This window comes from Mobula hypostoma, chromosome 7, assembly GCF_963921235.1.
Source record: "Mobula hypostoma chromosome 7, sMobHyp1.1, whole genome shotgun sequence".
NCBI classification, from domain to species: Eukaryota; Metazoa; Chordata; class Chondrichthyes; order Myliobatiformes; family Myliobatidae; genus Mobula; species Mobula hypostoma.
The window spans coordinates 178,744,155-178,764,532 of NC_086103.1; the positions used below are offsets into that span (position 1 = coordinate 178,744,155).

General features: G+C 43.1%; 1 protein-coding gene across 1 annotated transcript in view; it reads right to left on the minus strand.

Annotated features, from left to right (window-relative positions):
- The window catches only part of aqp11 (aquaporin 11), a 30,004-nt gene extending 21,003 nt beyond the window's left edge, over nucleotides 1–9,001 (minus strand). Inside the window, exon 1 of the mRNA XM_063054634.1 lies at nucleotides 7,384–9,001. Within this exon, the coding sequence (XP_062910704.1) occupies nucleotides 7,384–8,026 (643 nt within the window). The 5' untranslated portion in view covers nucleotides 8,027–9,001. The remainder of the gene's footprint in view (nucleotides 1–7,383) is intronic.
- Nucleotides 9,002–20,378: the final 11,377 nt, after the last annotated feature.

Genomic DNA, 20,378 nt, shown 5'->3' on the forward strand with positions numbered 1-20,378 from the left:
CTGATCCAATCAGCTGAAGTTTCAAGGAAGTAGTTAAAAAGCATTTAAAAAAAGACAAACTAACATTTAAACTGAGTAACAAATTATGTATTTAAATGAAAACAAAACAAATTAGAACACCACCAGTACAACCAGTGGTTATCCATCGTATTTGACGATGACAGGAAACCTGAGTGGGAGTTTTTAAAAATGAAAAAAAACTGTTGCACCAGGGCAATTCTAATCTCACGACCTCAGAAGTCCAGGTCCAGTAGTGCGAGTAGGCGTCACATCTGGGGTCTTCCTTTGTTGCAGTGTGTGACCATGATTTCTTCTTTGCCTTGTCATGTCCTTCGCTCTCCGTGGAGCGTTGCAGAACCTCTTTCCTGCTCGTTGGATCTCACTGTAGATCTCATCCATCCAGGCAGCCAGAACTTACTTTGCATTCTAGGACAGGTATGTCCTTATCTCACCAAGGTATGAGACCTGCCAGCTACCCTCAGACAGTTTAGCCTTCCTGTCGAAGTGGTGTACCAGGATATGACCATTGTTACATGCAAACAGCTATTTGGAGCCGGAGGTGAGAGCTGAGTGTCTGGTGAGGCCCAAATGTAACATTCAACATGATTGTCGATACCTTCAAATTCTTCATCAGAGTTCCTAACTTGAAGTAGTGACATAGTTTCATTTTCACTCCCAGCTATTTCTGGTCTTTCCCTGTAAACTTTGATGCCCTGACTAATAAAGAACCTACCAACCTCCACCTTAAATGTACCCAATCACTCGCCTCCACAGCAGTCAAATTCACCACCCTCTGGTTAAAGAAATTCCTCCTGATCTCTGTACTAAGGTGATGACCTTCTATTCTGAGGCTATGCCCACTGGTCCTAAATTCCTCCGCCATAGGAAACATCCTCGCCACATCCACTCTGTCTAGTCTTTTCAATATTCGATAGGTGATCAACGAGATCTCCAAGAAATCTCTACTCTTGTTCTCAAACGCTTGTGCAACAAAGATTAACCTACACTGGCTTCCTCCTTTCTTACAGCTAACATTTTAGTAACTGTAAAGGGATATCAAGTCCTCAGAACACCAACACCAATTTGTTGATAATTATATACTTCTAATGTTGATCTGGTCAGACAGACATGGATTTCAAGGATCAGGGAACCACATGGAATTGAGATGCCAATCGGTCACAATCTAATTAAATGGCCTTTCTGTTTCAATGGCCCTCTTTACTCCTTGAGGATCCTCATGCCTAAAGCCATAGCACAGAAACAGGCCCTTCATCCCAACTGCTCCATGCTGATCCAAGGCCCATCTAAGTTAGTCCTATTGGCCTGCATTTGGTCTATATCCTCCTAAACCTACAGTTTATTGTATACTGTGATTCAGTGAACAAACATGCTCATGTATAATCCTTGTCGGTATTCTTTGCCTCAGTACAGAATGCACCAGTGTGCTATTCGGCCTCAAGAAGCCCAAACTCACACAACACCTGTGTATTTATTCTCAGTCTTGTCTGGGAAGGCAGGCCGCTATCACTTACATGGCATAATGACAGAGACAAATTTTACCCCAATGAACATCCATGGGCAGCACACAGCTTCAGCAACCTGGGTTCAATCCTGACCTTGGGTGCTGCCTATATGGAGTTTGTACTTCTCCCAGTTTTTCCTCATATTGCAAAGATTTACAGGTCACACGGTTAACTAGTTACTGTCAATTACCTGTGGTAGTGATCAGTTTGACAACTGGAGTATATTAATGCCTTTCTGAGAGAATAGTTTACAGAGAAATAAATGGGAGAATGGATTATTGGGAATGTTGTGAAAACCCACACCAAACTCAATGTGCTTAACACTTCTGCCATAAGGAAATATATGACTAGTCAACACACACACAAAATGCTGTAGGAACTCAGCAAGTCAGGCAGCATCTATGGAGGGGAATAAACAGTTAAGGTTTCAGGCTGAGATCATTCATCAGAAGTGTTTATCACAAGGGGCAAGTCTACCGGGGGGGGGGGGTTAATTCAACTGAGTCTGAGGAAAATTAAAAGGGGTTTCAGGTTCAATGGTGCCAAAAGCAGATTCAATGACTATGGTGTAAAAAGCTTATATAGATCATTTCAAATCCAGTGAAGTTTATTGTTGGATGCACGTATACGGTGCTATATTGTTTAAAGCTTTCAATAGTCTGGGACCAGAGTACATCAAGAATCAACTTTCATTTTATAATCTTGCTCAAACTCTCAGGTCTTCTTCTACCCACCTCTTAAATTTAAACAGTGTCCCTCAAATAATAATTGGCAGGTCAGGCTTTTTGGACTATGCTCCTAAACTGTGGAATTCAATATCCAAAACTATATGGGATGCAGACTCAGTTGATTCTTTTAAACACCAACTCAAAACCTAGTAAATTAACCTTGCTTTTAACTAACACCTTTTTATCTTTGATTTTTATGTTTGCACTTTATCCCATTGTAAAGCACTTTGAACTACATACTCTGTATGAAAAGTGCTCTATAAGTTATTATTATTACAACTTTAATCCATGTCTGCTCTGGATTACACACGACTCCAAGCACACAGTGTGATCAACTCTTAATTGTTTCCTCAACTTTGAGGGTAACTAGACTTGAACAATAATTGCTGGAAGATGTACATTTGAAGACCTCTTTTGTACAATAAGATGGACTTTTGATCTCACAATCTACCTCAATATAATCTTGCACTTGTCAACCTGTACTGCACTTTCTCTGTAGCTGTTACAGTTTATTCCACATTCTGTTATTGTTTCACCTTGTTCTACCTTAATGCACAGTGATCAAGTGATCCACTATGTATGAACAGTATGCAAGACAAGCTTTTCATTGTATCTCAATACCTGTCACAATACTGAACATTTCCAGTGCAGTCTGTGTACAAACAAACAGTAAATAAATGTTTTGGTATACTGTGGTGATTGGAGATAGGTGGAAGAAGACCACACTCTCTTTTCCCAGTAGCAGATATAGCTGAGTGTTTCACTGTATGAGATACAAGAGACTGCAAGATGCTGGAATCTGGATCAAAATAAAACTGCTGGAGGAAGTCACTGGGTCGAGTACAGTCTGTGGAGGAATATGGACAGTTGATGCCTCAGGTCGAGACACTTAAGACATCAACCGTCCATTACCCACAGTAGGTGTTGCTTGATCCACAGTCTCTCCAGCAATTTTGTTTTTGTCATAGAATTAAGCCATTCAGCCCTTCTAGTCTCCTCCACCATTTAATCATGGCTGATTTATTATCCCTCTCAACCCCATTCTCCTGCTTTCTCCCCCAATCATTGATGCCCTTACTAATCAAGAACCTATCAACCTCCACTATAAATATACCCTCCTTGCAAGCTCTCATCCTGTCCTTCCACCTTGCAAAGAAATGGGTTAATTACCTAGTCTGGATCCTTGAATCAATTCTGAAAATCCTTCTTCAGTGACTTGCAGGTGTAAGGAGTACTCTTGCAAATCACCGTCTGTGAAAAAGAGTGCCACACTTTCCATTCTTCTCCCAATGATTTCCTTATGTAGTTCCAATTTTCCAACACTGCACTTTTTGCCTGGATTAAATTGAAATTCCTGTCCTGCAGTTTCATATTTAGAATGTTCACTTCTACGTGCATATCAGCTAGGTATGCCATATTCCACGAAGAAGTTCAATCTTGTTTCCGAAGCTCTTGTTGACTGAGCAAAAAATTCAACCGCAGTATCAAAAAGTTCAAAGAAATGTTTTAAGCAACAGCCTTTTGACAGCCAACACACTTCAGTGTGTAGAAGCAAATGTTCAAACTCTTCATCATTATCGTGGCATAACTGGCAAAATATTCCCCTATTTAATGGATGAGCTTTAATTTTGTTGATAGCAGATATTACAAGAATCATGCTTGAAAAAAGTCACTGGCTGAGGTTTTTGGCTGCGAGATGTTGATGATGAATTACACAATGGATTACAAACAACTTGGAATTTCTTTTTTCAACTCTGCACATATTAGAACAGGTTAATAAGAACGAGACAGACAATGGTAGTAGGATTGGACGCTGAGAAAGCTTTTGATTCGGTTAGTTGGGCATTCCTATACAGAGTGTTAGGAAGATTTGGCTTTCAAGAAAAGTTTATTAAAGTAATTCAGACTCTATATGACAGCCCCACAGCCCGAATTAAGATAAATGGGGACCTCTCTGACTCCTTCATCTTAGAGAGAGGCACTAGACAGGGATGCCCAATTTCTCCTCTCCTTTTTGCGCTATATATTGAACCGCTTGCCCAACTAATAAGATAGAGCGAAATCGTAAAAGGTATCAAGGTGGCAGGGATTGAACAGAAAGTGGCGTTATTCGCAGATGGTGTTTTGGTCTATCTGAGTGAACCAGAAAAATCATTTATAGGATTGTTTACACTGTTGGATGACTTTGGGAAAATATCAGGTTATAAAATAAATGTAAAGAAAACGCAGGTTATGTCCCTAAGTTATACACCATCCAAAAAATTGCAGGATACATACGATCTTAAGTGGGAAGCTAAATCATTAAAATATTTAGGAATAACCCTCCCGAAGGATCTTTCAAACACTGTCATAGGTAAATTATGGGCCATTAATCTCAGAGATAAAAGCAGATATGCATAGATGGAATCTTATCCCCTTTTTAAGTTTAAATTCAAGGATAAATACTATAAAAATGAATATTCTTCCTCGGTTATTGTATCTTTTCCGTACTTTACTGGTGGAGGTGGATGATAATCAATTCAGGGAATGGGACAAATGGATTTCCCGCTTCATTTGGCAAGGAAAGAAACCTAGAATTCGATATAACACCTTACAGTTAGGGAAGGAAGGAGGAGGTATGGTTCTTCCTTGCCTGAGAAATTATTTTTATGCCTCACAGATAACCCCTCTGTTATATTGGTGTAATAGGGAATATAAGGCTAGATGGAAGGAAATAGAATTTGGATTAGTTGACAGTTTTCCTCTACAAGCCTCAACAGCTGACAAAGGATTGATGGCCCAGTTGGAAAAATTTAAAAACAGTTGGATAAATCTTACATTAAAAGTATGGCAGAAGGTGGTTAATTCATGTGGAATTAATAACATGTTAAAACTCTTTAGATGATACCGAATTCCTTCCCAACAGGGGAGATAAAAGATTTGAGCTATGGATAAAGAAAGGTCTTACAACCTACCTCTCATTTATAGATAAAAGAGTATTACAAAGTTTCCAAATCCTGCAGGACAAACATGGCCTAGAACACAATGACTTTTTTAGGTACCTTCAAGTACGAAACTATGTTAACCAGAGTTGTAGATATATAGACCTATCAACAGTAGAATTAGAATTTTTCAAGATTCTGAATTCGGCTTGCAGTTCAATACCTAGTAAATCAGTTTCTCGATTATATAATGCACTCTCCCATGCTAAAAATGTAAATACACTGTATATTAAAGAGAAGTGGGAGAAAGAAGCGGGGTTGGTACTTTCAGAGGAGGCTTGGGGGAAAATCTGCAGCTTTCAATGGTCCTCGACTAATTCTTTGACTTGGAGAGAACATTGTTGGAAAAACATTATAAGATACTTTAAGACCCCATCTATCAGGAAAAATATAAAGATACAAACGTGACGTGTTGGAGAAGGTGCGGCTCCAAGGAGGCAAATCATTTTCATATTTTCTGGGATTGCCCTAAATTAAGTCTATATTGGGAAGGTATTCATAGAACATTAGTTAAGGTACTTAGGTCCCAGATACCTCTGAACTTTGAGACGCTCTATTTGGGGCATGTATTGTTTCTTGAACAGAAGGAAGATATAAAGTTGCTGCAGGCCCTCTTAGCGGCAAGTAAGAAATCAATCACTAGAAAGTGGCTAAATCCAATACCACCTACATTAGAAGACTGGCACGAAATTATCTTGGAAATATTTAAAATGGAAAAGTTGACTTACTCCCTGAGAATTCAAAAAGAAAAATTTTATCAAATCTGGAATAAATGGATTGAATATATAACCCCAATGCGAGCAGACTTTAGATGACTCTCCTAATGATTTATACTGCTCTTCTCATCAACACAGTAATATTGCTAACATAAGCACCCCTAGTCTAAATGTCTTTTTTTTTGTTTTCTTTTGGAAAATAGAGAATTAACACAAGTAAAGGGAAAGATTTGGGAAAGGGATAAAAAATGAAAAAATTAAGTAAATAAGTACATAGGGATTGGATAATTATGTCTGCGGGCAGGAGCAAGCATGAACAAATTGGGATATAAACACCTACAATGGTTGTTACATAGGCTTACATACAACATTTTGGTCCAGTGGAAATGGTCCAGAAGAGTTATATGGAAACTATTATTACTATTTTTCTTAACTAATACCATTACTTAGCCTAATAGATTAGAATTACCACAGTACATAATTATCTATTTAAGTATCTAATTTCCTTTTATATCATCTCAATGTCTACTTAAGAATGCATAAATAATTATAGTTTTATACATATTAAAAAAATGGAAAAGGTTATATGTGTGAAAAAAGTACATGATATTTGTGAATTCCTTATCCAAATAAAAATAAAATTTAAAAAAAAAGGAATTTCTTTTTTCATAAATGCCACTAAACCAGCATGGTGACCTGTCATAGATGGCGCTCCATCTGTTGCACAGGAAATCATGTTCCTAATTGGGATATATACTTTTATCCTTAATATACATTCTGAGCTCATTGTAGATTGATTCTCTGTTGATATTTGTTTTTAATTTCTTACAAAAGAGAATCTCTTCACAAAATTCTCCATTTTTGATCAGCTGTACCATATGCCATTAGCAACGCCTCATTGTCTTGCACAGTTGACTCATCCACTTGTATCCCAAATTCTGTTTTTTGTAGTTCTGTGCATAGTTGATACTCAAAGTCTTCACTTATTTCCTTTTTCACCTTTTTCACTTCACCTATTTAATGTGACAAGCTACTCAGAGGAAATGAGACGGTGGTGAGCACTTCTGATACAACAGGCATTATTAATCTTTCACCAATTATATGAGATTTTCCACACTTTGCCATCATTTTGGAAATGTTATATGAAGCATTGAGACTACTATCAAGGTCGCCTTGCACTCCATGCCACTGGACCCTGATCTGTTAAGGACAGTGTAGTGGCTGTCTGTGCATCAGCTTCCCCACATTAAACAAAGTCATGCATAGGCATCCTCCATTAGTCATAGTTATAGTCATACTTCTTTGATCCCGAGGTAAATTGGTTCCCATTAAGTGTATAACCCCTTGGGAGATACTCAACTCAAGTGATCACATTTAATCAATACGAACTCAACCTGCAAGTTAACTTTTCTATTCCACAGGAGTTGGACTGTACCTGCAAACACCAGGAAGGTTATTACCCCAGCGACCTGGTGCATCTTGGACCAAGGACTGAGGTGCTGTAGCCGGAAGATGACAGCTCTTACGATGAAAGCACAGGCAAACTCCACGAACATCCCACTGTTTAATGTGCTGGTGTTCAGTGCCGAGGTACACTTGTATTGGCGTTGGGAGTGACGCTGGTGCAGGACGGACATGTGGAGGGCCCAGATCAGCTGAGAGAGGCTGCGGGCAACCGAGGCAGCTGTCAGCTGAACCAGCACCTTAGAAAGGGTCAGCAGACCGCTGCAATGGCCGCAGAGGAACTGCTCCAGGGAACTCACTGGGTTGCAGGTGGCATTGCCAAAGGTGGAGATGTGGACCAGGGTGATGAGGTAGACGATTGCCAGTGCTGGGACCGAGCCAGGCAGAGCCCCCGAGAGTCCCAGCAGACGCAGCTCATGGGTGCAGAGGCACAGCTGCAGGGTGGAGAAGAGCTCGGTGGCCAGCTCCAGAAATGGGGCTCGGCTCTGCCCGCTTCTCCCCAAATGGCGCAGTGGGTGCCGGGGCCGCAGCATCGCCCTGGCCATGCGCCGCAGAGCCTGACACACCACCACTGTGCCAGCCACTGTAGCAAATGAGACCAGGATGTCGTTCATTGCAAGGCTGGCCTACCAGGTGCAGGACAAGGAGTGTGTGGGGAGGGCCTTAAGGGTAATACGACCTCTTCTGGGTGAAAACTCTGCTGGAGGACTACCTTGTGCCAAGTGCCCTGGGTGAGTGGGGTGTGAAGGAGCAAACCCAGTTGAAAGAGCTTGGACAACTGTAACGAGGGAGAGTTAAAAAAAACCTTGAGCTGATATATCTGCTGGGGCATTTGGGGAGGCTAAACCCCCCTCCCCCCGTCAAGGGAAGTAATCCACCAAAAGCAGAGTTAAACCTTACTGGATGAAATTAAATCCCTATTTGGAGGACATAATTGCCAACACGAGCAAAGTTTAAACTGGGCAAACTGGGACAGTTAACACCCTGCTGGGAGATTGTCTATCTCTCTGCAGGAGGAACTGAGACAGGTAAACTCTGGTTTACTGTCCTTTAACCTCAGCAGATTAAAGCCTTTGTCAGGGGTAAACTCCTACTAGGTGAGGGAAAGCTGCTGGGTGAATTTAAACCCTCTGCTGGGTCTCTTGACATAGTTTAAACCTCCTGCGGGTGAAGTTCATAAAATCTGTGGGGTTAAACTGGAGGGGTTTAAATCCTCTAGCGGTTAAACGCTCTGCTAGGGAATTGAGTTGAATTTAAATCACCAGTCGGGGGTAATCTGCCGAGTGACAGGGAAGACACCCTCTGTGGGGAGAGCTAGGGTAAGGTTAAAGCCCCTGTTAGAGGTAACCTGCCGGGTGAGAGGAAACCTTCTGCTGGTGTTACTTTAAATCCGCTGCGGGGAGGGATGGGGTGAGTTTAAAGCCCCGATCGGGAGGAGGTGGGGTGTTACGCCGCTGGGGTGGGGGGCCTCACGGTGTCCGCCGCTCTGTCTCTCTCTCCCCGCCGCTGTGACCGCGTCGTCCCGCGCCTGCGCTGCGCTCCGCCGCCGCACTCTGCCCGCCCCGCCGAGCTCGAGCCGCCGCCACCGCTCGCCCGGAGCCCCTGAACACGTGGAGGAGTTGGAGGGGGGGCGGGGCTGAGGTGGGCGTGGCCTGCCCGCGGAGGGGGCGGTACGTGCGACTATGAGCGGCCAATCAGAGACGGCGCCTGAGCGGGGCGGGTCCTCCACGGGGACGGACTCTCCCGGCGTTGAGGACGGCGAAGGGGGTTGCCCGGGTTTGTGGGGTAAACTCGGTGGGTGCACTGTGAGTGGAGGCGAGAGGAGCCGTAGGTTGGGGTTTGTCACATGGACAATTACTGATGATGGCAGGGGGCAATTGGGGCTGTTGAGCACCAATCATTGGGTATGACAAGAGCCGGGGCAGTTATAACTGAGGTGGTGGGTGGCAGAAGTTTAGCTACGGGGAGAACAACATTGGAGTGGGCAAGAGCAGGGCACAGTATTGACCAGGGCAGGAGCTGGAGTGGTGGCAGTTGACAGGAAACCCTGGGGAAGGGCAATTCCTGAAGAAGTTCACAGATGGGCAAATATGGAGCAGCGCAGCATCCGCTCGAATTAGGAAGTGGGGACACAAGAGACTGCAGCTGCTGAAATCTGGAGCGTAATATAAACTGCTTTAGGAACTCAGCAGTTTAGAGACACGAGTTACTGCAGATGCTTCAATGTGAAGCATGGCGAAAAAAAAACGCTGGAGGAACTCAGCAGGTCAAGCAGCTTCTATCAGAGAGAAGCAGACAGAGTTTCAGCTCAAGACCCTTTATCTGGACTGAGTTCTAAGGGGGTCACGGGATTTTTTTTAACGCTCCTTCAGCAGTTTAAGGTTCCTTTTTGCTTGGAAATAGGAAATGGAGTGAGATGATGTGTGTTGATGGTGGTATTGACTGTTGGATTAGTGGCAACACACATTGTCTGAACTGCTACCCTTAGTGTTACTGGAAAGAGGCCACTGCTGGTGTATAGAAGCTGGAAGGGAGTGAGAATTGTAGTGAATGCAGATGGATGTCCAGACTCCCAAGGAGAATGGCACCTAAGAGCATGGCACATCTGGGGGATGAAAGGGTTAACGAATAAGGAGCATGTGATGGCTCTGGGCCTGTACTGACTGGGGTTTAGTGGAATGCGGGGCAATGTAATTTAAACCTGACGAATATTGAAAGGCCTAGATGGAGTGGATGTGGAGAGGATGTTTCCAATGTAACAGTTGTGGCCATGTCCAGCTCCATCTATGAAAGAGATCTTCTCAGGACTTGAAAGGAGAATTCATGTGTATCTTTTACAAACTAGGGAGAATTCTAAAAGTTTTTTTAAACAATGGTTGACTTTTTGCAATAAAAATTGCGGTGTGCATAGACACAGCATCTACTTTGGCTTAGGCATCCTATTACAGACACTTCTGTACCAAGCCTCTCTTTATGGATTTATATTCATTGTGTTTTCTTTATCTTACTGGGTTCTTTTTGCACTGCATTGGATCTGCAGTAGCAATTATTTTGTTTTCCTTTACACTGGGAAATGACATTGAACAATAATGAATCTTGAAATAGTTTGAAATAAAAGCCCTGCGGTCTACCAACTCTCTTCACTCGCGTCTTCTCTCTTCATCTCTCGACGACAAAAGACCACAAATCCCTTTTCTCAGACACACAAGCAATATGCATCTCATTGGATGGTGCACATTCCAAAACCCCCATTATCTCCAGTCATAACCCAAACACTGCTGCTACAGAGAAACCATTACATTAGCAGTGCAACCTTACAGAGTGCTACACTTAGTTAATGTGTTTTATACATAGTAAGATTATTTCTGACTCCAATAACTACGTGTACAGTAGGTCTACCACGTCAGTGAGCTGCTCATTGTTTGGAGTAGCCAGCTGGGGTGTTGTAAGAACGGGCTTGCGGTTCAGAGAAGGCGAGTTGGGCCATCAAGCCCAGGGATCGAGTCGGGCTGTCAGGCCTCAGGAGGAGCCAGACTGGGTTTGGAAGAGCTAACCTGGGTGCAGACCATGCTGCTGTCTGCTATTTGGAGGCACCAGATTCAGAGCCTTCAAGTTGGCATGAAGGTGGCTTGTAATGAAACCATGATTGTCCCAGACATTGCCTTTGCAATCGCAAGACCCTATTGGACATTGATTGTCGCAGGCCTGCTTCCCTTGTTTGGTGGCGAGACAGGCAGCAAGGCCGCAGTGTTGTCTTGGTGCGGTTGGGGTGGCCTCTCTTGTCAGTGCTGCCCTCCAGTGTTGGATCAGTGGAATTACAGGCTGGACTGCCAGGAACCATCAATTTACAGGATGTCGCTCAGGGTTTTAAACTAAAAATGTTTTTTCTTATCTGACTATGTTCTTTTTTTTCCTTGCCATTTTGAATGCATGTGTATGTTTTTGCACCTTGGCCCCAGAGGAACGCTGTCTCATTCTGCTGTATCCATGTATGGTTTGAATGACAATTAAAAATAATTTGATTTGAATGTTTAAAAATTTGTTCAGTGGATATTAATGTCACTGGCAACGTTGACATTTATTGTCCATCACTAACTCTCCCTGAACTAGGAAGGGTCAGCCAGATTGGTTGGCCTGGAGTTCAAGAAGGGAGATTTGGTGGGACACCCACCAATCCTTATTGAGGACTCAGTGGTGGAGAGGGTGAGCAGCTTCAAGTTCCTGGGTGTCAACATCTCAAGAGGATCTATCCTGGGACCAACATATTGAAGCACTCATGAAGAAGGCACGCAAGTGCATCTCCTTTATTAGAAGTGTCACCAAATTTCTATGGTTGTACAGTGGAGAGCATTCTGACTGGTTGCATCACCCCCTGGTATGGAGCTTCCAATGCACAGGATCGCAAGAAGCTTCAGAGAGTTGCAGACTCTGCCACATCTACAACAGGCATAACCCATCCCACCATCACGGACATCTTCAACAAGAAGATGACATCCATCACTACTGGGACATGCCCTATCATCAGGGAGGAATGTGCCTGAAGATGCATACTCAACAATTCAGGAACAGCCTCTTCCCCGCCACCATTTGATTTCTGAACAGTCCATGAACACTACTACATCATCCCTTTTCTTTTGCACTATATAGTAATTTTACATTATTTATTCACAAGGTAGGCAAATTCATTCTCACTTCATGCCGGCCCATCAGTGTGAACCTAAGGTTGGTTATGATCTGTCCTCCGATGCTGACTGTGCTGACATGGTCTTCCAGGGCATCTGTCATTATTTGCCCCAGGAAAATGCTGAGCAGCTTGGGTGAAAGGAGGCAGCCTTGTCGGACTTCAACTGATGTATGTGAACTGTCTGATCAATACATCTATCAGATATGGCATGGAGATCAATTCAGAAACCCAAGCAGATGAGAAACAGTGAGGAGCCAATCACAACAAAAATCAAAGTAAGTGGAAAAGAACTAGAGACTGTCAGACGGTTCAAGTACCTTGGCGTCATCATCAATGAAGAAGGAGCAAAGCCTGAAGTCCTTGCAAGGACAACTCAAACAACAGTAATGCTGGCTAAACTAAAACCAATCTGGAGAGACAATAACATCACTCTCAGATCCAAGTTGAAACTCCTGCATGCATTTGTGCTCTCCATCTTCTTGTATGCATGAGAATTATGGATTTTGACAGCAGAACTGCAAAAGATGATCCGGGCAGTAGAAATGAGATGCTTCAGAAGGCTCCTCGGCATCTCTGATACAGACCAAACGACGAAGTACAAAGAACCATCACCCAGCACATGAGATACTTCGAAGATCTACTGTCCACAGTAAAGAAGAGGAAACTAAGATGGTATGGCCACATAACAAGATTAAGTGGACTCTCAAAGCCCATTCTTCAGGGAACAATGCATGTGAAAAGAAAAATTGGCAGACAGAGGAAGAAATGGGAAGACAACATTGCAAACTGGAACGGAGAGAGATTTGCTGCAACCCAGACACCTGCTGCCCACAACCATGAGAGATGGAGGCAACTGGTCTGGCGATTATATGTTTGCTGCCCCTACAACCCAGGCGGGTTGTGAGATCTCTAACCGTAACTGTAACACCTTTGCACTGTACTGCTGTTCCAAAACAAAATTTCACAATGTCGAAGTCAGTGACAATAAACTGAATTCTGATTCCTACAGGCACAGACAGGTAAAGGTGGCAATTTACTTCCTTAACGGACATCAGCAATGCTGATGAACTTTCCCACAAGCCAGAAGTTTTAATGGTCAATTAAGTGATGCTTTTTAAATTCTGGATTTATTTAGTTCCGTCGATTTAATTTCCCTGCTAACATGGTGTGAATTGAACACGCGTATGAGCAGGCAAAAGAGCAGCCATTGGTCACGTGACTATTTAATAAAATCATGGCTGATCCAGCTTTAACCCCAACGACACATTCCCATCTATCGCCAGTAACCTCTCATTGCCTCGTTTGTAAGAATGTAGCCATCTTTTCCTCAAAAATTTTGAAAGCTGTTGCTTCTACTGCCCTTTCTGGAACAGAATTCTAAAGATGGACAACTACCCCAAGAAAAAAAATCTTTTCATCTCCGTTGTGATTGGTGACTCATATTTTTAAATAGCTTGAGAGCAGGGGTTCCCAACCTGGGGTCCATGGGCCCCTCAGTTAATGGTAAGGCTCCACGGCATAAAAATGGTTGAGAACCACTGCTCTAGATTTTCCCATGAAAGGAAGCATCCTCTCCACATCCACTGTATCAAGACCTTAGCGTCTTATCTTTTTATTGTTATTAAGTGCAATGAATGGTTGTATTGAGATCTGGTATGGCAATTCAAATGCACAAGGATGTTACAACCACAGTGGGTAGTCAACTCAGCCCAACTCATCATGGGCTTGTACCTCCCCATCACAGAAGTATCCACATGAGACCCTGCCTCAAGAAGGCATCATCTACCATGGAGGATCTCCACCATCCAGTCCATGCCATTTTCTCATAGCTAACATCAGGCAGGAGATATAGTAGCCTCTTCACAACCACTCTATCTAGGTCTAGAGGAATGATCTGCTGAGAGTCTGAATTTGTTTGGGGATTTTCAGTATCTGCATTATTTATCTTCCATTCTGTTCCAATCCAATTTTCACACAAGCAAGTTGTCCATGACAACAACAGAGTACAGGAATCCTGGTCTGATTTACTCCCATTCTGCCTCAAGTTAGTAGCCACATAATGCAAGCTGTGGAACTACATACACCCACAGCATTTTATTTCAAATTACGATCAGAGAGTGGAAAACGTCAAGTTCCTTGGGGTGCAGATCTCGGACAATCTCACCTGGTCCAGGAACACCACTGGGATTCTGAAACAGGCCCAGCAGAGATTGCACTTTCTGAGGAAGCTTAAACAAGCATCACTCCCCACTAACATCTTAACTACATTCTACAGAGGCGTGGTTGAGAGTGTGCTGACCTTCAGCATCACAACCTGGTACTCCAGCTGCAGTGCTGTCGACAAACAAGCCTTGCAGTGGGTGGTTAGGGGAGCAGAGAAGGTCATTGGGGTCTCCCTACCTTCTGTCCAAGACCTCTTTCAGAGTCGATGCCTCCAGAAGACATGGTACATCATTAAAGACCCCTTACACCCTCTCCATGAACTGTTTGTTCTTCTGCCATCAGGCAAACGTTACAGGAGCATCAAAACTAAAACCACAAGGCTACTAAACAGCTTCCTCCCACAGGCAGTCAGACTGCTAAATAGCTGCTCCACCCGCCTCTGCTTTGGACACTTTTAACTTGCACTGGACACTTATAACTTGATTTTAACTGACGTGTGGCTGTTGTGTTTTACTATTCATTGTTATGTTTATTATTTAGTGTCGCGTTTGTTATGTTATGATTGCACTGCTTCTGGGAAACGCTGTCTCATTCTGCCCTGCAGAGCTGATGTATGGTTAGAATGACAAAAAAGTTTTTTAAATCTTTTGAATCTTTGAATCATAGCCAGTTAGGATTTTGAACTGATGATATTGAAGGTGGCGGGGTGGAGACACATCTCTACAAAGGAGCTCCTTCCCTCCAATAGCCTGGGCAAGGTGTAGCCCCAGCTTAGCCCCCCTCCCCTGATCAGGGTCATGTGAAGCCATGAGAGCAGGTGGTGGATGGTCATATGAGCAGCTGGTTCATATCACAAGTCCTGGCTAAGTCCTGGTGACCACCGACACCAGGCAGACAATCTCTGAAGTGTATTGATAATGGCTGGGGTCACCCGCTTGTAAAAGGTGGCAACGGCAAACTACTTCTGTAGAAAAATTTGCCAAGAACAATCATGGTCATGGAATGACCATGATCACTTGTGTTATCCGACATGACACATGATAAACGAATGAATATTGAAGGGGCGACCAGTTGATTTGGTAGAATGGAACATCTTTTCAAGAGGAGACATTTACTTTGATAAACACAAGAGATTCTTTGGATGCTGAATATCTAGACCAATACACCCCTCCTATTCTCAGGCAGAAAATTATTTCATTTAATCAGAAACAAAGTCAAAGAAACAAGGCCAATAATTATGTAAAACAGCAGTTCAAACAGACAGTCACTTGAGATATTTACAGAGAATGTAATTAATTTCACCATTAAATTGGATGAGTATTAGAAAGATGATGCAGTCTTTTACTGAACAATGGTGATGCTTAAGATTACCAGACTTCAGCATTACCCAGTGGAATTTTTACACCGAATGTTAGTCTGAAAAGACAGACTCCACTCCCCTCTCAACCACTGGAGGCAAGTGACGGGAGAGAAAGTTGGGCAGGCTACAGTTGGACATAGATCAATTACTTGCCCGCAGAATCCAATAAAAGTTAGCTGTCTTATTCATTCCTCTGAGCAGCTTCGCGGCAAATTAAAACTTACCTTTCTTTATCTCTCCTTCCCCATTCTGACAAAGGGTCTTAGAGCTGAAATATGAACAGCTGTTTCTTTCCACATATCTTGCTAGAACCTTTCCTCCCACAGAGCCACCCATTATGTTTTGTCATCCATGTGCCTGTCTAAGAGTCTCTTAAATATCTCTAATGTATCTGCCTCTACCACCACCCTTGCAGGGTGTTCCACGCACCCACCACTCTCTGTGTAAAAAACTTAACTCTGACATCCCCCCATCCTTTCCTTCAACCGTCTTAAATTACGCCCCCTCGTATTAACCATTTGTAGCCTGGAAAAAAAGTTACCGACTATCCATTTGATCTACGTCTCTTATCATCTTATACACTTCAATCAAGTCAAAAATTCACTCCAAAGGGAAAAGCCCCAGCTCACTTAACCTACCCTCATAAGACCTACTCTCCAATCCTGGCAGCATCCTGGTAAATCTCTGCACCCTCTCTAAAGTTTTCACACTCCTCTTATAATGAGGCAACCAGAACAGAACACAACATTCCAAATGTGGTCTAATCAGGGTTTTATAGAGCTGCAACACTACCATGAGGCTAATGAGTTAAAACTAAAGTTAAGCTATGTAACCTATCTACAACGGAATGCTAGTTAAAATGGAAGTCCAAAGCAACACGCACAAAATGCAAGAGGAACTTACCAGATCAGGCAGCATCCATAGAAATGAATAAATAGTTAATGTTTCAGGCCAGATTCTCAGAGAAATAGAAGACCTAGATGGGATAAAAATTGGAGGTGTTACCATCAACAACATAAGATATATAGACGACACCACCCTAATAGCAAGTGCTGCAGAAGACCTACAAATCCTCCTAGACGAAGTAATACAAACAAGTGCAGATTTTGGTCTAACCGTCAACTGTAAAAAAAACAAATGTATGGTAATATCAAAACAGCAGGATACTCCCAACTGCCAACTGTACATCGGTAACCAAGAGATTGAACCAAGGACCAGCTTTAGTTACCTTGGTAGCTTTATATCACAAGATGCTAGAAGTAAAGTAGAAATAAAAAGAAGAATTGCCATTGCCAAAACCAACTTCCAAAAAATGAAACCCATTTTTTGCCTACAGAGACATTTCTATGACAACAAGGCATAGGCTACCAAAATGTTGTATCTGATCAATCTTGCTGTATGCTTCTGAAACATGGACTATAACACCAGAACTCCAAAGAAACTTAGAAGCAACAGAGATGTGGCTTCTAAGAATGCTGAAAATATCATATAGAGATAGGGTAACTAATGAGATGGTACTCCAACATGCCCATACAAAAAGGTCTTTAATGAGTACATTAAATGAGAGGAAACAAATTCCTGGGCCATGTCATCAGAAAGGGAGAAATAGAATGGTGCAAGGCCGTATGCCTGGGAAACGTGGAACAAGAAGGAAAAGAAGAAAATATATGGACGCTGTGAAAGAACTAACAGATCTAAGTGTGCGGGATATCATTGATGCTGCAGGGGATCATTCGATGTGGAAAGCCATGATCAGCCAAGCGTGTAATGCGCAAGGTACATGAAGAAGAAGTTGTTTCAGGCCAAGACCCTTCTTCAGGACTGAAAAGAAAGGGGGAAGATGTCAGAATAAAAAGGTGGTGGGAGGGGAAGGAGGATAGCTAGAAAGTGGTAGGTGAAGCCGGGTGAGTTAGAAAGATAAAGGGCTGGAGAAGAAGGAATCTAATGAGAGAGGAGAGTGGATCATAGGAGAAAGGGAAGGAGGAGGGGACCCAGAGTGAACTGATAGCAGACATCCCACCTCTCCCGGAAGTTCCGGGAGTCTCCTGCATATTAATAGTGGCTCCCTGATGCCTGCAAATTATATACAATATCACGGAAATCATCTTTTTTGAGAGCGAGCGAGAGAAAGCAAGCGAGAACACGCGAGCGAGAGAGCGAGCGAAAGAGAAAGCAAGCAAGAGCGCTTAAGAGCGCGCGAGCGACCACGAGAGAGAGAGAGCGCGCGAGCGAGAGTGCGCCATGGCAGAGTGTTCCAAAAAAATATATAAAACGTACGTCACCCCAGACTACACTGAAGTGTACCCCTGCCTTATAGGGGTCAAAATAATGACAGTGTTGCTCGCTGCACTGTTTGCAACAGTGACTTTTCTATTGTCCGTGGTGGGTTAAGACTGTAAAAGACATGTTGATGTGAGTTTAACAGCTGTCATTCGTTCATTAGCATAGCTAACGTTATTTAAACTAGCTGGCTGGCTGCTAGGGAGCTACTCTATTGCAGACATCCCACCTCTCCCGGAAGTCTCCCGCAAGTTGATGGTGCTACCTCCCTGAAATCAGTTTTTGCAGGGTGGGATGTCTGTGATAGGCAGGTGAAAAGAGGTAAGAGGCTAGAGTGGAGAATAGAAGAAGTGGGTAGGGGGGGAACAATTATTTTTCCAAAAGGAGAAATCAATATTCTGCCATCATAGTGGGGGCTACCCAGATGGAATATGAGGGTTGCTCCTCCACCAAGAGGGTGGCGTCATCTTGACACAAGACAAGGCCATAGACCAACATGGTGGAACGGGAACGGGAATGGGAATTGGAATTAAAATGTTTGGCCACCGGAAAGTTCCACTTGTGGCAGATGGAGTGGAGGTACTCAATGAAGCGGTCCCCAAAATTTTGATGGGTCTCACCAATGTAGAGGAGGCCACATTGGGATTACCAGACACAATAGACGAGCCCATGAGAATCGCATGTGAAGTGTTGCCTCACCTGCAAGGACTGTTTGGAGTGTTGACCGGAGGTGAGGGAGGAGGTGTATCAGCAGGTGGCCACTTGCAGGGATAAATGTGAGGAGGGAGAAATTTATTCTCCCTGCCACCATAATTTATTGCCTAACTACCAGATTGGGGTTCAGTGCTTATCTGTGGCCAGTCAGTTTGTCAGAGCTGCTATTGAGGCTGGACCTGGCACAGTGGTAACTACGGGCAAAAGTATAAAATTATTGCAAGTTCAAGTTTATTGCTTGGCATACATCCCCAGGGAAGTCCACCACCTGGAAACCTCTGCCAGGGGTGGTGGTAGAGGCAGATACATTTGAAGCATTTACGAAGCTCTTAAATAGGCACGAGGATGAAAGCAAACTGGAGGGCTACGTAGGAAGGAAGGGTTAGATTGTTCTTAAAGTAGGATAGCACAACATCACGGGCCAAAGTTCCTCTACTGTTCTATAATGTACCGTATTCTTTGCCTGAAATCCAACAATATTATAGTGAAAGGTAAAGAAATCTTTGTTGTAATGACTACCAACCACACGGTGTCTCCATACACAAAGTTTTGGTGTTCTTTTTCTCTCGACCAATATTTTGGTCTTAACTTTATTTGCTGTGATCTCAACAATACTCTCTCCCTTTAATATCATAAAAAGACGCAAGGTGGCTCCGCTGCATTAGGATAAGGGTTACATTTAGAGTTATTTTTATTTGCTGTGATCTCAACAATTCTCCCTTTAATTATGGTCAAAAGATGCAAGGTGGCTCGGTTGAGTTAGGATAAGGGTTATTTTTAGAGTTATTTTAACGTTATTTTTATTTGTTGTGATCTCAACAATTAATTATGGTAAAAAGATGCAAGGTGGCTCATTTGCAAACTATAATCAAGTCAACCATCAGCAAGATGCTGGGGGAGCACGTTCTGACTGACTGCATTACTACCTGGTGTGGAGACTCCAACGTACAGGATCAAAAAAACCTGCAGGGTGCTGCAGACCCAGCCACCTTCATCATGGGTACAACTCACCCTCCATCAAGGACGTCTCCAAACTGTGGTGACTCAAGGAGGTAATTCTTCTCTTTCTTTTTGTATTTGTACAGCTTGTTATCTTTTGCACATTGGCTGACTGCCTATTCTGTTGGTCTTTCGTTAATTCTATTGTGTTTCTTGTATTTACTGTGAATTCCCGTAAGACAATGAATCTCAGGGTTGTATAAGGTGACATATATGTACCTCGATAATAAAAATACTTTGAACTTTGAAGGTGGCAAACATCAAAGTTAAGTGTAAACTTATTATCAATGTACATTTTTTTTAGGCATCCGTTAGTCTCATGGGACCGTGGATTTGCGCCTGGGCAAGGTTGTATGGAAGACCAGCAGTTGCCCATGCTGCAAGTCTCTCCTCTCCACGACACCAATGTTGTCCAAGGGAAGGGCATTAGGACCCATACAGCTTGGCACCAGTGTCGTCGCAGAGCAATGTGTGGTTAAGTGCCTTGCTCAAGGACACACACGCTGCCTCAGCCAAGGCTCGAACTAGCCACCTTCAAATCACTAGACGAACGCCTTAACCACTTGACCACGCGCCAACAATCAAAGTTAAGTGTAAACTTATTATCAATGTACATATATGTCATCATATATAACCCACAGATTTGCTTTCTTGTAGGCATACACAGTGAATCCAAGAACCAATGAAAGACCTCACCCAACAGGACGGACAAACAACCAATGTACCAAGGACCACAAATTGGGCAAATATAAGAGGAAAAAAAGTA